General features: G+C 39.2%; 1 protein-coding gene across 1 annotated transcript in view; it reads left to right on the top strand.

The window, feature by feature from the left end:
- The window catches only part of GPR158 (G protein-coupled receptor 158), a 184,804-nt gene that overhangs the window by 79,923 nt on the left and 88,487 nt on the right, over positions 1-16,394 (top strand). Inside the window, exons 3-4 of the mRNA XM_059841506.1 lie at positions 908-1,010; positions 8,645-8,862. Of these exons, the coding sequence (XP_059697489.1) occupies positions 908-1,010; positions 8,645-8,862 (321 nt within the window). The remainder of the gene's footprint in view (positions 1-907; positions 1,011-8,644; positions 8,863-16,394) is intronic.

Raw genomic sequence — 16,394 nt, 5'->3', positions numbered from 1 at the left:
ATGGTACACCTACACTATAGGTACACCTAGACTCATGGGAAAGGCATCTAGTCTACTTTCATGTGATGAAGTGAAATAAACTGTACTGGGAATCATCATTTTACAAGTGTTTCTGCCTTTATGTTGCTGGACTGTTCATTCCCTCTCTACTAGGCAAAGTCCATTTGGTGTGCAGAAATTGTCTGACAGTAGATGTTCTGTCATAATAATAAATTTTCTGTGGCTGACCTGATGTCAAAACCAAGCAAGAGTGAAGCTGAGTTTAAACAAAACTTCATTCCCATATTGCTACCTCAGAAAATTACAAGATATTTTAAAAGCATGGGGCTCCTGTTTCCATTGATTTTTTTTCTCTTTCAGCCTGGTCAGATTTATGTCTGCAGCCATTTTCTCTAACAAGTAGATGTCTTTTTCTTAGCTGGGCTAGTTCCACTTTGCTGTTGTTCTGGAGGCACCAGCATGTGCTGCCAGCAGAAAACTGGGGCTTGGCTGCAGGTGTTCATGTTCTTCCTCTTATAGTGTGAGCTCCAGCTGTCTGAAACCCACCTGCTGTGCTGGAGAAATGTGCTGGAAACCCTTCAGAAAAAACCCTGTCTAATGTCTAATGTCCTGCCTAGATCAAATGTGCAAGAGTTAAGTTTGTCACTTAATCAGTTTATGAGTGGGTCAGTCTTGATTATTGCTGTCTTTGCTGTTTGTTGGAGATGAACAGCAAGGCAAAAAAGCTGGAGTGATATATGACTATGGGAAAAGCTGCTGAGGAAATACTGTCAGTCTGGAAGGAGTGCCTATTTGTTCTTAGAAGTCTGTGCAGAGTATCTTGTAATGTTTTTATGCTTGAATGTACATCTGAGTATACAGTTGTGGGATCATCTGCATGACTTTTCTTTTTTTTCCTTTCTCACAGTGCATGCCAATTAAAGGCCTTGGATTTGTGCTTGGAGCCTACAAATGTATTTGCAAGGCTGGATTCTATCATCCCAACATCTTCTCAGTGAACAGCTTTCAGAGTAAGTGCCTTTGCTTGAGTTAAAAAAAAAGAACACAGAGCTAGCATTAATAATGCAGGGCTGCTTTTTATCCTCGTCAGGGTTATACAGTAAAATCCCAGTGGTTGGCAAGTCTCAGATTATATAATCACTGAAGGAGTTCTAGCCCTTTGGTTTGTCATTCACAATACTCTTGAGGATCCTGTAAAACATACCCACTTGAAGAATATTTGATTTGTAAATAAATTAAAAAACATGAAAAGAAGCCTTGCTAAGGGCTAATAGTGATTTCTGGCATCTGTGCCCATGCACAAGTATTCTGGAAATTAATCTACTCATTTTCTGTTTAGCCAGAGGAAATTAGAATGCCCTAGCCTCTGGCTTTTTGCAGGCTTTAATTGTTTTCATTTTACTTCATTTGCAAAGGAGAATTCAAAGGAGCATCCAAAGTCTAATACATGCTGATGAGGTAATAGAGATGGTTCAAGCCTGGGAGTCTGTTTGGCTGGATGTATAGATAACATGCCCAGGACACACATTGTATGGTTCTCAGACTGAATTGCCCACAACAGGAGAAACACAACTTGGTTGATGTTAGGGAAGACAGACAAACTGCGTGCCCAAAGCTGATGTCTGTTACTGTCATCATGTGACCAAAACTCTGTCTCATGGATTTTGTGCTGAAGTTGTTGCAGTTGTGTTGGTAGAGCTCAGGCTGCAGTGACAGGTGAAAAGCTGCTGCTTGGAGGTGTAACAGGCATCCTTTTCTGCCTCCTGCTTTCAGGTTCATCTCATGCCTAGCTTCTTTGCACTGTTTTTTAGCCAGAGGTTCATGTCATCAGCTCTCACTGTGAGATCAGTTTGTGTGAGATATCCTGGGAATGGCAGTGAGCGACTTTCACTGAACTTGGTCCAGGACTGTGTCTATTATCTCCTGCCTTGTGTGAAAACAGCTGTTTCTGTTTCCCAAGAGAAATACCTCTAGTAATAATCATAATACTAATACATAATTTAATTTACATACATACATACATACATACGCACACACACACACATATATATATATATATGGGATATAAGGTCTCCTATGCATATTTGTAGAATAAATAGCACAGTTTGTTCAACAGGTTTTCTGCTGAGTGTTTCCCATGTCTTTTCATATGGTAAAGTGTTGCAGAGGGCAGCCTTGTGATAGTGCTGTTTCTCTGGGCTGTGTGAATATGTTGCTAGGGTAAGGAGGATGCTTGGTTCTTCTTGAAGTGCAATGAATTCTGGTGGAGTTAGGATTTAATTCCTTGAGAGAGCATATAAAGAAGTCTTCATACCAAATGCCATAGAACACACACAAAAAATGTGGCTGGAGATCAAAACAGCATTGATCATTAGGGATGAGATTAACTTTATTTCGTATCAGTTGTGCAAAATATATATGCTTGGTATGTATTAGTGACCTAGGTTTCAACTGTTGTCAGCATCAAGAGCTTGGCTCCTCTGGAGAGTAATTTGTCTTTAGATGGAAAACACAATACCTCCATCTTTTCTCCATCTGCTATAGAATGAAGAACCTTAAAATGGCTGTTTAGCTCCTAATAAAGTGAAATTTGTCTAAAAGAAGTTTGTAAATACCAGTTTGATTTGAGCCTTTGTTGTTGTGAGGTAACCTGAGTTTCAAAACTGTAATGAAGCACTTTTTAAATTCATCCACAGGCAGCTCCCTCTGCCAAGTTGTGTAGATGATTTCAAAAAGTGAACAGTGAGACTGGAAATGACAGAAGTAATGAGAAAAGCCTGTGGTTCAAAGGAAACTTGGCCCTGTCACACAGCTGCATTCTGTAAAAAGAAAAGAGGAAAAAAATGACATGGCTAAAATGGCTGAAGTATGTATTTGGTGGTTAAAGTGATGTTAACATAGGAATTCTAGATACAAATTCTGCAAGCAATTTTGACAGAAACTGTCTGACCTGGAGATCTCTTTGTGGAGCTAGGTTGGTGAAATCTGATGATGAAAGAGATGAAACTGAATAGAAATGTTAATCATTTAGAAAGTATTCCTAGTGGAAGAAAATAAAGAGGCAGAAAATATTTGCAGGTCTCAAGATACCAGAAAGGAGATAGATGGAAAAAAAAGACCGGCTTTGCACTTTGCTCAATTGAAAAATTGGATTGTATTGTGTCTTGAAATGGGAGCATTTCTCAGTGATGCTGGGATTTTGCACCACAGCAAAATATGGATAACTACAGGTTCACATTGTGTCTGAAGAGTCCAGGTTTTGGGTGGGGAAAAGGTTCTGCTTTCAGCCCAGATTAATTTTTTTTTGAGTCTGAAAGATAACTGTATAGAACAGCTTTGCAGAGATGTTGAACACTCCACCAGTTTACTGGCTGGCTCTGTGGGAACCTGCAATGTGACATAAACTATAGTAAAACAAGGCATCCCCAACGAAAGGGAGAATGATGCATCTGACTCCACTGATATCAGAAGGTTAATTATTACTTTATTATACTCTATTATTCTATACTATTTTACACTATATTACAATGAATCTGCCAAGCACTCAACTGCACACCAACTGCACAGCACCTTGTGGCTGTCAGCTGACAGTCCCAACACACACACACACGTGGATTCAATTGGGCAGTGAATCAAAACACTCTCACCAGAATGCAGTTACCAATTCCCTTCAGGTAAACAATCTTCCACAATGCATTCCACTTATTCCAAAATACAGGAGCAATAAATGGGGCAAGAATTGTTTTTTCTTTCTCTGAGGTTCAGAGAATGTGAAACCCAGAAAATCCTTGGGAAGTTGTGCCTTGCTTTTCTCTGTGAGGAGAAATGCGGCCACAATAAACAGTATCCTGTGTAGGAAAGATTCTGCAAATCAGTTGCTTTCTTGTCTTAAAGCAGCATGGTGTTGCTGCTCCCAGGAAGGCTGCACATGTTGCAGGTTCCCAAAGAGTGTGTGGGACAGGGGCACAGCTGGAATTCAGGCTGTTCTCTTACTGATTAAGAAGCCAGGTAGGAGGGCATTTCCCTCCCAAGTCTGCGTTCGTTCTTCAGAACTGACGGTGCCAAAATATGTAAAATCTTTTTGTTTTTTCTGCATGTGTTAGTGAGGACCTTGGGTACTAGAAGGGAACAAAGTTATTACCATACTTCCAGGGTGTCTTTTGAGGTTGGAAATTGATTTTAGAAAAAACCACATTTCATGTACACAGGTTGTATTAATCTGTAAGTACTTGAGTATGTGGTTATGCACTTTCTCCTAATGGCTCATTTTTAGGTAGCAATATTAGTACAGATAGAATAGACTAACTGATGATTACTTATATTTTAACATTCCTGTAACAGCCTTCTCTAAAGCACTTCTGTTCTCTGCCTTATGGGGTAATCAGGTTTGCATTGAAAAGTCTTTAGCAGAACAACGGTGCTTTGTTCAGCCCTGAAGTTTGCCCTTTATCAACCATATACTGCAGAAATTCCCAGCTCTCGCTGTTTGGATGTGGAACCTGCCCTGCTTGCAACAGAAATGGCTCTTTTGCCTGAATATGGGACTTTGCTGTCTCTAACACTGCCATGATCACATAAAAATTTCCAAGAGGAGTTTCCAGTTCAACAGGAATTTTCATTTTTTGCACCGGCCCTTTGGTTTTGTTTCTTCAACAGAACCTGCACATGCAGATATTGGCACATATGAAGGTTGTCACTGACTTCAGTGATCCCTTTCTGGGATGAGGCTTATGACCAAGGCTGATGGCCAGGTTTTGGTGCCAAGAGGTCCAGTTACACTCTCACCAAGTTACTGCAACATCCCTGATGCGACTGCAGTGTTCCTAATTTACTCTATTATAGAACAGGAGCAAAATCAGTCTTTTGTTCTGCTCAGTGCTCAGCATGCACTGTGCTTTCTGTGTTCATGTGCTGACTTCTGACTGGAGTGCAGGATGATTTGTTTTGGGACAAGGCAGTCCCTGCCCTGGCTCTCAGCAGTCTGTGGTGCCATTCTCACTCTGCAGGAAGGTCTCAGCTGGCAATGTCACAGCTGCTGAGGCACCCCTTGCGTGGCAAAGTGTCCTTAGGAGAACTGAAGCTGATGAGGAGTTACCCTCAGGAGAACATTTCAAAAACAGATGGGCCAATCAGACAGAAAAATAAGACTGGGATAGAAGAGAGAAGAGGTAGGAAAAAAATATGGTGGAGTGGAAATAGCTGAAATATTTAAGCCTTTTGTTTTATTTTATTTTACTTCATGTTAGTTTGTGTCCCTATTCCTACTTTCCACCTACTTTGCTTGGTTCTTTTCTCCTTCCTTTTTATCCTTTTTATTTTTTTGTTACTACATTTTATTTCTGTTTTTCCTTTCTTTTTTTACACCTTCCTCATTTTCAGCTTTAACTTCTGCAGCACAGTGTTTGCTTCCATCTCATTTGTGACAGTGCTGAAACTGCTACTGCTTTTCACAAAGCACAGATTACTTCTTGTCCATCTACCTTACTGTGTCTAGAATCTTTTGTCATCTTTTGAGGAGGAAAAATTGGTTTTATTCACTGCAGGAAACATGTAAACCCAAAGAACTGCTGAGATAGGACAAGGCACAATGAAACATCTAGCAGCCCTGTTAGAGGCACTCCAGGCTTGACTTGGGCTGTTTGTGTCTTGAATTGATGTTACATTGACTTTGGTGAGGGGACAGGACCAGGCAAAAAGGGCAGAAATGTTCAGCTATGCATTGGGCAGCTGTGCCCTGAGACACAGAGTCATGGCAAGGGTGTGGGTGGACAAGATCCATGTCAGTGGTATATATAATGAACAGTTCTTCCCCAATAGTTTAGTTCAGAAGGGCTGAAAAAAGTTCTTTCTTTTTTCAAGAAAAAAACCAAAAAAAAACCAAAAAACCCAAACATATAGGAATTGTTAATTGTTCCTCATTGCATTATAGGAAATTTCATGTAGATCCAATTTTTTTGATCTTTATTTTATTAGCTATAAGGAGCAATCACATGGAAGCACAGAATCCAGTAGGTTGGAAAAGACCTCCAAGATCACCAAGTCCAGCCTGTGAGCAATCCCCACCTTGTTAACCAGACCAGAGCACTGAGTGCCACATCCAGTTGCTCCTCAGACACCTCCACCTCCATCTGATAGTCAAAAGATACTCACAGAAAAATCAGTCCTGGCTGGCAGTGCAGCCAGTGCAGAAGATGTGCATCAGTGATCTTCCTTTCTATACAGCACACCATACCACAGAAGCAATAGATGGGAAAGGACCTCTGAGATCATTGTGTCCACCCAAGATCAAACACTGCCATAGACTAGACCATGGCACCGAGTGCCACATCCAGTCTTTCCTTAAACTCCTCCAGGGATGGTGACTCCACCACCTCCCTGTGCAGCCCATCCCCGTTTCTAAACATGACACCAGACACACCTAAACAAAAGCTTGCTGTTGTGTTATAAAGTCATATCTGTGGGATATTCACTTCAATATGCAACTGTTTATTTAACTGTTATCCCTCTGGTATGTGATGAGCATCCACACGAGGACGCTCCCACATATGACTCTGGTAAGAAAATTCTTGATAAAATGGAATATAGTGTATTTGCAATGACTTTCAAGGTTGATCATTTCAGAAATAAAGTGCATCAAGTTTAAAATCATGCTAAATTATCAAGCCATATTCATATAATATTTGTGACAAGTAGTCTCATAACTGTGGGTCTTGACCTATATTTTTCTGTGTGTAAGTTTTTATACTGCAAATAATTTATTTAGTTGACACAATAGAAATATATTAACAAATGGCTTACGGGGCTCAGAAATGTGAGGTTTTAAAGAGATGGGCTAATTGAAGGGCACCTATAGAAATGATAAAGGACAGATATGTGGTGGAAAGGGTGACATGACCTTAAATGTTGAGGAAATGAAGTGGAGAAGTAGGGAATGCACTCTTGGTTTGGATATGGAGATGAGACGTGGGAGACTGTGACTTCTGTCTCTGGCAGAGGACAGTGTGGGTCTGCTGCTCTAGCTGTAATTAAGAAGCAGGGATCCGATGTTAGATTTGGAGGAGGTGGTTTCTGTTAAAGCTGTTGGAATGATGATGGGCTGAGGTCCATGGGTGTGTGCTCTGAAGAGAAGTTCCAGTTCTAGAATATCTTCAACATTAGTGTTCATTAGAGGTTCTCCATCTGCTTGGTATGCCCAAGCATCGTTATTTTCCGGGATTTCCATTCCTTCCTCACGCAGTCTGGGTAAAAAGAGCACAAGATCTCTTTTTGCTGATTCCTGGTATCTAAAAATCTGACTTCCAACATGAGTCAGCACTACTCTGCTATATTCAGGTTTCTGACATCTTCGTTCAGAACAGAGCTCCAAGGAGAAATTCACAAACTGCATGAGAAATACCCTCCTGTTCTCTACTCACTCTGGGATGTGGGAGTGAAGCATCCTACACTGAGGACAAGGAGCATGGCCTCTGTCCCTTTCCCAGCACATGTGTGCTCCTGCACATTTGGACATGATTTGAGAAAGCAAGAAGTAATTACCCTTGTAGAAATCCTTCTGCTTCAGTTGCTTCAAGCTAAAAGTCTGAAGAGAGTTGCATGAGCCCATGTGTATGTGCAGCATAGGTGGAATAGGTTGTCTCTTGAAGGACTCAGCAAGCCATAATTTACTACTTTCCCTGACAGAGAAGGAGAATTTTGATCAAAGTAATTGAAGCAGTTCTCTAGAATTGTGAAAAGTGAGAGGAGTTATCACACATTGTAACACACCCATTGATTTGGCTTCAGCCACATTTTGTTGTTTCTGTGAGCTCCTAAGGCTGTCTTGCCTATAACAAACATTTTCAACAAATTCTTTTTTTCCTTTTATTTAACAATATTCTTCCCCCCCCCGCCCCTTTCCTCTTTCATCTTTTAATTCTATTCATTGCCTGTAAGGTAAGCAGCCTTAAAAGGGTTTATGGGCAAGAAAAGATCAGAAAAATTAGGAATCCTTCTGTGTGTGCTCTTGATAGATTCACATTGATGGGTGAGATGTCAGTTCAAGAGTAATTGATTTTCCAAGACAAAATAGGTGTGTCTACTTCCTGGTGTGCTTGTGTGAACAATGGAAAACTATGCTTAGTCTAAGTGCACTGGTTTTGCTTTGGGGACAGAGTAGTGAAATCATACAGCAGCCTATTGAGCAAATGTTAATTAAGAAGGTTTTAATCTAATTTGAAGCTCATTAATTCACTCAATAGCATTTTTATAAAATTGAAGAGCAATCTGAAATGGGATCAGAGCTTGTACTACAGGTAGTTAATGGGTCTGCCCTTCATCTGTCTGTGTAAAATCCATTCCTTATTCCCAAATATTTCATGTAATTTTTCCCCATTCAAAATTCTTCATGGAATTTCCTGTGCTGATTTAGCCCACTTTAAATGTAACAGGAAAGCATTTGATGTTTAATAAGCTCACTTTCCCTCATTGGTCTGTGTTTTCTGAATGTTACAAAAGATGGTTCAGTGAGAAAAGCAGCGCTGGGCAAGCTATTTTGTAACCTATTGAGAAAGAATGGGAGGGAAAGGAAGCCCAGCAGAGGACTGGTGATGAATTCCCCATCCCCTACAACTAAAGGTGTCTCCCCTGGCTCTTCTGATACTTTCAGGAAAGGATGCAGAAAATCGCTTTTCTGGTGGTGAATTGTCAGAGGAAGTCTACACCTGCCTACCCTGCAGAGAAGGATGCTCTTTCTGCACAGATGATACTCCCTGCTATGCACAGGAGGACAAGTACTTACGGCTGGCTATCATCTCCTTCCAGACGCTCTGCATGCTGCTGGATTTCATCAGCATGCTGGTGGTCTACCATTTCCGCAAGGCCAAGGTAAACCCGCGCGTCTTTCTCGGGCGTTCCCCCTCGCTGGGCGGTACAAGCTTGTCTGTCCTGGTTCTACAGCTTCCCCATTTGGAGGGTCAGTTTCTCAGGCAAGGAGCGCAGCTCAAGGGGAGGATGGGATTTCCAAACAGGAAGGTTTTCCTGAATTTTTTATGTGGTTTTGGGGAAGAAGAAGAAGAAAAAAAAAGGGCAAAGCAATTTGTGTCTTCCAGTGAAATATGCTTGCATTTATAGATGTTCAGCAAAAATCAAGGAAACTATTAAGTAATTTTGGAAAATCAGGCCAGTTAATTAAGCACATATCTAAAGGGACATGGGGTTTTTAGAAACTTGGGATAATGAAAATCTCTGCATTACCACTACTAGGAATCATGTTTGGTTTCAATATATTTGAGTGACTAGTTGGAAAATAATTATGGCAAAGAGAAATCTTTCTGAATAATTCTAGAGAGTTTAAATGTGATTCTATGGTTAAATATTATTATTTTTTACACTAAAGCAATAGTATAATAAGGAGTATCTGTAAATTGCCGATGCAGCATTTTTGTACTAAGCTAATGAACTTTCTGCTTTTACCTCACTGAAAATCTGGTAACATCTCTTGGAATCTCACTGTTGCCTCAGTAAATGCAGAATATTCTCTGAAACTTCAAATTTACTTAAAAGAAATTAACTGAAGATGGCATATATTCACTACCTACATTTGGGAAATGTAGGTGTGCACACAGTATGCTACATTATTGAAATTAATAGCTTCATCCACTTTCTATACCTAGATAAGTATTTCCATTTTGGTTTTTGGAACACTTGATCCCACAGTCTTCCTGATCCTGCAGTGTCTGTGTTACAAATGCATGGCTCATTTTGAAAGATTTTAATATCCTGCCAGGAAATCACAGAACGAGCAATTACATTCCTTTTTTTTATCTCTTCTGTTTCTGACAGCGTCTTTGTATTTAATGATATTATAGTAAATGATTCAAATTACAGACTTAATTGTATTTATAAAATTTTTTGTTATGAAAGGTTTGTTGTAGGCATCTGTTTAGTTGCTTGACATTAACTTTGCAGAAGAACTTCATTCTGATTTTGTGAGGTTTTAATCTGTTAATGTTACTCACTTTTAATGTCATAAACAACATCATGACAAGCATTTCTTGTGAATGAAAACTAGTTCTAGACTTAGAAAGTGATATGCAGCTATTGCAAGCTAGGCTTCACTTCTTTTTTACACACAACAATATTGATGGTTTTATAGGAAATATTTATATTTTCTCACAAACAGGTTGAGAAATAGTTTTCACTCTTGCACTTGCACGCTTGCTTATGTTTTGATGTAGATATCTGCTACAGTAAAAAGATCTATCTCTATTAGACATAACACAGAAATCTTCTATTTCACAAAACCTGCTAGTGATGAATAGCACATTTTTACATTTGTGATGGTTAGTTAGTTCTCCAAAGCAGTCTATGAATAAAGAAACAGATGGAATCTGAATCTTTAATGCCAAAGCAATAGTAAGCAGCATATACACATCTTTTGTTGTCTCTGAAGTGTTTTTCAGTCATTAGGAAAAAGTTTGTGCTTTTTTTTTTCCAGATTCCCTCTTCCCATTGTTAATCATGACATATGAATGAGTGAGAATCAGTCATAAAGCAAAGCATTCTTTTTCCCTGAACGAAAAATTATGCCTTTGAGACGTTGCTGTTCATTCAGTTGACCAGAGATGGATTCAATTACAGTTTTGGTACATTACAGGAAAGTTAACTTTTCTCTAAATGTGTATCTCACAAGGAAAAGGGAAGGAAATGAGACAAAATAAATAATATGGTGATTAACAAAGCTTTCCATTATGATTGATGTTTTCAAGGAATAGTAACTGATATATTTTTCATTGCTTTTCATGTCATTCAGTTGAGTTTTTCTTGGATATTCCTTTAGTGGTTTTTATCTTGTTGGTAAAGCATGAAAAAGGTCTTGTGTGTTTACCACGACATGTTGCATGAAGGGCAAACATACTGAGAACAGTGAGTATTTGCATAAGAAAACTGCTGATTACTTTGGGAAATGACAGAAATTTGGAGTGAAGGAAGAAAACTAGTAGCTTAATATGTACCCTCTGCCAAAATCATGAAAATGAAACACATATTGAAGTATATTCAAAATATCTGCCCTTTTGAGAATTTCCAACTGTTAGTGAAGCAAACCACAATTAGGTTAGTATATATGTCTGTGATTAAAGTTGCTGTGTTAAACTGCTCATTTCCATTGTGCTGTGTGGGAGTCAGAGAAGAGCATTTCTCTCCCACGTGTAGCACTACAATATTCAAATGGTTGCAAAAAATAGGTTTTAATGCAACATTTTAACAGAAAGAACAGCATACTGCTACTATATCAAGAAGCAAATTTTCAAAGTGTTTAAGGGAGCAAAAGATGGGAGTTGAAAATAAAAGATGTTAAATTAAGGCCTTTTCAGTGCTGAAAGGAATGAAGAGATAGATGACATTTTGATCTATCTGTTGATCAGTAAAATCAGAAGGTAAATGGGATCAGGTTACCTCTTCAGTAAAAGTGACTGCAGAAGGCTTCTCAATGCTTGTACTTCATGGGCCCTCCTGGTAATTGCTACCTTCAAAAAACTAAGGTCCTGAAAAGTTAAGGTCTGCCAACAGAAAGCACTTGGGAAGAAACACCCCAGGTACCTTGGCAGTGATACATAATAATTCACAAAAAGAGTGATAAAGGTCCATAAGCATCCTTCAGCTTATGATGGAAGTGACAAGACATTTTTTTGTCTTAAAAAAGATCAACATATCAGTAAGAGCAGAGAGAGATCATAAGTATTTTAGGGAAGTGAAGAAATACCTCAGCTATTCAGATCACACTGGTTGTACTTTTTGTGACCAAGCAGTACTTACAGTGGAAAATTGCCATCAGCCTAGTTTGTCAACAGTATGGAATATATGTGAGATCCAAGGCAGGTGCTGAAACACCAACCACAGGTGAAAGATGGAGTGCTGCACTGCCACAGAGCACGGCCATGAGAGCAGAGATCTTTTTGACAATTACTGCCAGAGTGTTACTGACAAAATGTGATGATGCACCTTTCATTTTGACAGATCATTATTACTCACCTAAGCAGTAATAAGACTCTACAGAGAACCTGGTAAATACCAGCTTGTGAGTTCCCACTCAGATCTTGATAAAAGGAATGGTAATAAATAGGCAAAGCCTATAGCAAGCCGGAAGACTGGCTTTTAAAAGCCAGGCTTCTCTTTGGAGGGACTTCTACAAATCTCTAAACCAGAATATCTTTTGTTCTCTTGGCAAAGCATCATTAAGTTGGATTTCATGAAGTTTTAAGTCTCATCTTCTAGAACTTCTTAAGGTTCCTCTGAAGAATCCTCTTCAGACTTCTATCTAGAAAACCGTCAAACTATTTATTGTGCAATAAGTTTACATTAAGGGCAGTAGAGGAGCAATGGAAGATAGGAATTTGACATCTCTATTTATATAAAGACTCCTTATAACAGTGACAAGAACTAAAGATCAGTAGGTCCAACTTTCGCGCATGGAAATTCAGAGTAATGGTAATAAATAACAAAACTACTGGGTCCATGGGCAAATGTGGGAAGTGGGCTTTTGTGAGAATATGATGCCCTACAAATGTATTTGTAGCTCTTTGAAGGAGGATTATGAGCATGTGGGTATGAGAGTACTTCTTCCAAGGTCTGCCACCAAAAGCTCTTAAAATTTTGGCCTCAAGGGTCTAGGTGAGCTGCACTATTTGTAGGTGACCAAGGAGTGGCAGAGGAAAAGTCAGGGCAGGAAATATGGTATAAAATCATGTGCAGTAGTGGGATGTTGATGTGCAAACATAGATATATATTCATGGTGCCTCTTAGAGTATCACTACAGGGTTTAAGGATCAAGGGATCTCTCAAATGTTTTTAAAAAAAAGAAGTAGTTGCATTACAAAACTTTTAGTTGCTTTATGTCACTCACTGGCAAAGAATGCTACAATCCCAAAGTATAAAGCAATTCAGATAGGAAGGAATCATGGAGGATATTTCCCTCTCTATATATATCTTTCTATATATGTTTCTATATTTTTGGATGTTTAAACACAGTGGTTTTGGTGAAATATCTGATGCTTCAAGGTCATAATTTTATTGTTGGAAACTTGGAGGATAGATCAGGAAGGATCACTGTGTGCTTCTTTAATAATGCAGCACAGGCCATGAACTGAGGTAGGACACTAGAGTCTAAAGCAGAATATCTTGTGTTCTCTTGGCAAAGCATCATTAAGTTAGATTTCATGTCTCTTCTTGAAAACCTTGTAGTTACTCATGTAGACTTGCACATTTGATAGGTGACAGAACAAAATTCAGCTTGTTCATCCAAAATACAGTTGATCCAAACTACTGATACCACTGACCAATCTGACCATTGCCAACCTGTAAATGTAAGTACACAGTAGTGATTTCAGCAGATGTTGGAATTGGCCAAAAGAGCAGAATGGAGTGGCAAAAAGGTACTGTGACAAAGCTCTGATCAGTGCTGTGGAATTCTTTTGAGGCTTTGTCAAACACAGGTGAAAGTGACTCAGCAGCCCTGAGATCAGCTCAGCAGTAATGTTATTTAACTGCAAGAGTCATAACTGGAGAAAAGCCACAGGCAGAAAAGGTGGCCCATTGCCAAGAGAAGGAAGAACTCCAAAACGATAAGAACACAAAAAAATCTGGAAGAAGGCACAGAAGGAGTAGCAGAAGCTAAACCACTAGTGAAAAGATTTGTAGGGAAACACAGAAAAAGATGAAAAATATAATAGATAAAGAGGTGATGCTACTGCCTCGCAGTAGCAAAGGTGGAAAAGGCGAAGCATTTCAGCAGGAGAGTAAATGGGCGAAATGTGCCTTACAAAGAGAAAAGAGGAAAAATTGTTCATAGCTAATACAGAAGGGAAATTAGATGTGTGGATCACGTCAAAGAAATCTTTCCTGTGGACAGCCCTTGTGCCAATCAGTAGTGAAAGCTGGAAGCCATGAACCTGGTATTGACACTAGGTGTGAGAGGCTCAAAAACTTAAGGGAAATGAAAATTTGTGAAATTCCATCAGAAAAGCTGACAGCACCTGACAGCACCAGTTTAATGCCACTGAGGGAATTGTGTGATGAAGCCTGGGAAAAAGACATCTTCCTCAATAGTGAAAATGTTGGAATTCTGTTTTGATTGGTCTGACAGAGTGATTTTCTTGAATATGACCTGGAAAGATGGTGAGGCTTCTGCAGTGTCAGAGAAGGAAAGGGACACTGGATGCAAAACAAGGCACAGGCTCAGTGCTGTTGATAGTTGTGTTATGTGTCTTTGAGGAGTCTTACAGACTTGCAATCTCCTTACAGAGGAGTCTGTAAAGGAACAGGCTCCTCTTATTTCTTTGGTTGTCAAAGGCTTTGACGGAGTTTGAGTACGAGCATCTTGCAGAACAACCTTCAGCCTTACTCATGGCTGCATACAGAGGTGCAAAACATTCTCTAAGTTGAACAACTAAGGAACAAAAGAGCTCAAGGTGATACTAGCAAACATCTTTATGTGCTGTGGCATTAGTATTGATTTAATAATGCAAACATCACTACAAAAAACGCATCCAAAAATATGAGGCTAAGCTAACAAAAGTAGCTGTTTAGACAAGGACAGAAATCATATTAAAACAAATATTCTCAAAAATGAGAAGCTGAACAGTGATTTTGTAAGAAAAAGCATCAACAAAATAGTAGAATTCATCTGTGCAAACAATGCTGTGTGAACCAAGGGAGAGCTCAAACAGGGAATGACCAACTGCTGCATTGATTACTTGCAGTGTAAGGGTAGCAAAGCTGCTAGAAAGAAACTGAACATTTAAAAACTATGAATAAAAATCAGATTTTTTTAAAATTTCAGACCTAACATAGGGCTAGAAATCTACCAGAGCCTTAAAGAGAAAACCAGCTTTGTTGTAATCATGTTTTTGATGAAGTACTGGACTGTGGAAGGACATTACCTGCAAAGAACCTAAAAGGCTCATCAGTTATAAAGCTGCCTTTTCAAATGAATGGGAAAGAAGAGCTGAAAATAACTGACCTTTGCAGCCTACCACCTCACACAGGGAGCTTTGGGTAGAATACAACTGCTGTGAGGAATTGTAAGTGCCCTTAAGAAATGCCAAGAACCTCTACTGGCAAAGAGAACACAGAAGTTGATCTCAGCCATGGAGTGGAAGGCACTAATTGCTACTTTGTGATGAAGGAGAGATGAGAATGTGCTGCCAGCCTTGACTCATGCTAGACCTTTTCAGAAGGGTCTTGTTTGCTGGGAATTCTCAATCAGATCAAGGCTAAAGGCTTCAAAGTAGTTGCACTAAAGCCAGACTGCTTTGCCCTCATCTCACCCTTGTGGTGCTGCCAGGTTCTGGAAATAGGGGAACAGAGAGCGAGCATGGGGATCTGGGCTTTCCATCTTCCTGATGCTCCTGTGGCCAGCGTCTCTGGATGCAAATCCAGCATGTCAAGGTGAAATTGGAAGTGGTGAGAACAATTGGAAGAGGTTGTTTTCAGCTCTGAAAAATAGTGGAAAAAATGCTTAGAGTTCAACACTGTAATTTGGAATGGTGTTGTCATATGGCATTAACAATGATGGACTGTGATAGAGCCCATTGGAATGAAGGGCTTTGCCATGTTCAGGATGATCTCTAATCTCAAATATTGGAAATTTTTTAACTAAATGACATTTTATTGTACTGGTCTTCTCCACCCCTACCCTCCCCAACCCCCCTTTTATGAACATTTGGGAACTGTTGGAAATACAGAAATATAAATACTTTTAATGAGAGGAAGAAAATATATATCTTGAGCACAAATCAAGGTAAATACAGTTAACAGGACCATATGCCTAATCATCAACAGGAATAAATAATTTTCCCTCTCTTGAAGGAAATGTGGCAAATAATAGCTACAGGCTGTTTTAATATGGTTTTTACTCTGTCAAATACAGATTTAATTTTGTAGTACAGGATGGCTAGATACACTCTGCCACCACTATCCCGTTTTTTTATGTAGTGTAAATATATTTAAGTGTTCTGCTAAATATGATTTCAAAACTGTGAAGATATTCCCTAAGCAGTGCAATTTTAAATACTGCACAGAACTGCACATAGATGCAAAGGCAACATGCAAATTTCTGCTGTAGTTCCCTTTTCTAATATTGAGAAATCAAGAATGTCTTTTCTCCCTTACTGCAGCCGCAATAAGATACAGTAATTCAGAATGAGGTAATCACAGGCTATTGATGTGTGATACATCTTTAAATATTAAAGCATGCTGGCTTTGCAAACATACCTCTTTTTCTAATGTAAATCAGCCAATCCTTTTTCTTTTTTTTTTTTTTTTTTTTTACTCCACAGTGGCATCTTGATGTGCTTATGCCTGGATGGTTTTCATCTTTGGTGCACATTCTGCTTTTTTTCTCCCTAGACAACAATTTC

The sequence above is a fragment of the Haemorhous mexicanus genome, chromosome 1 (assembly GCF_027477595.1).
Source record: "Haemorhous mexicanus isolate bHaeMex1 chromosome 1, bHaeMex1.pri, whole genome shotgun sequence".
Lineage (NCBI taxonomy): Eukaryota > Metazoa > Chordata > Aves > Passeriformes > Fringillidae > Haemorhous > Haemorhous mexicanus.
The sequence above is the reverse complement of the archived record's forward strand: the minus strand, read 5'-3'. Positions and strand labels throughout refer to the sequence as shown.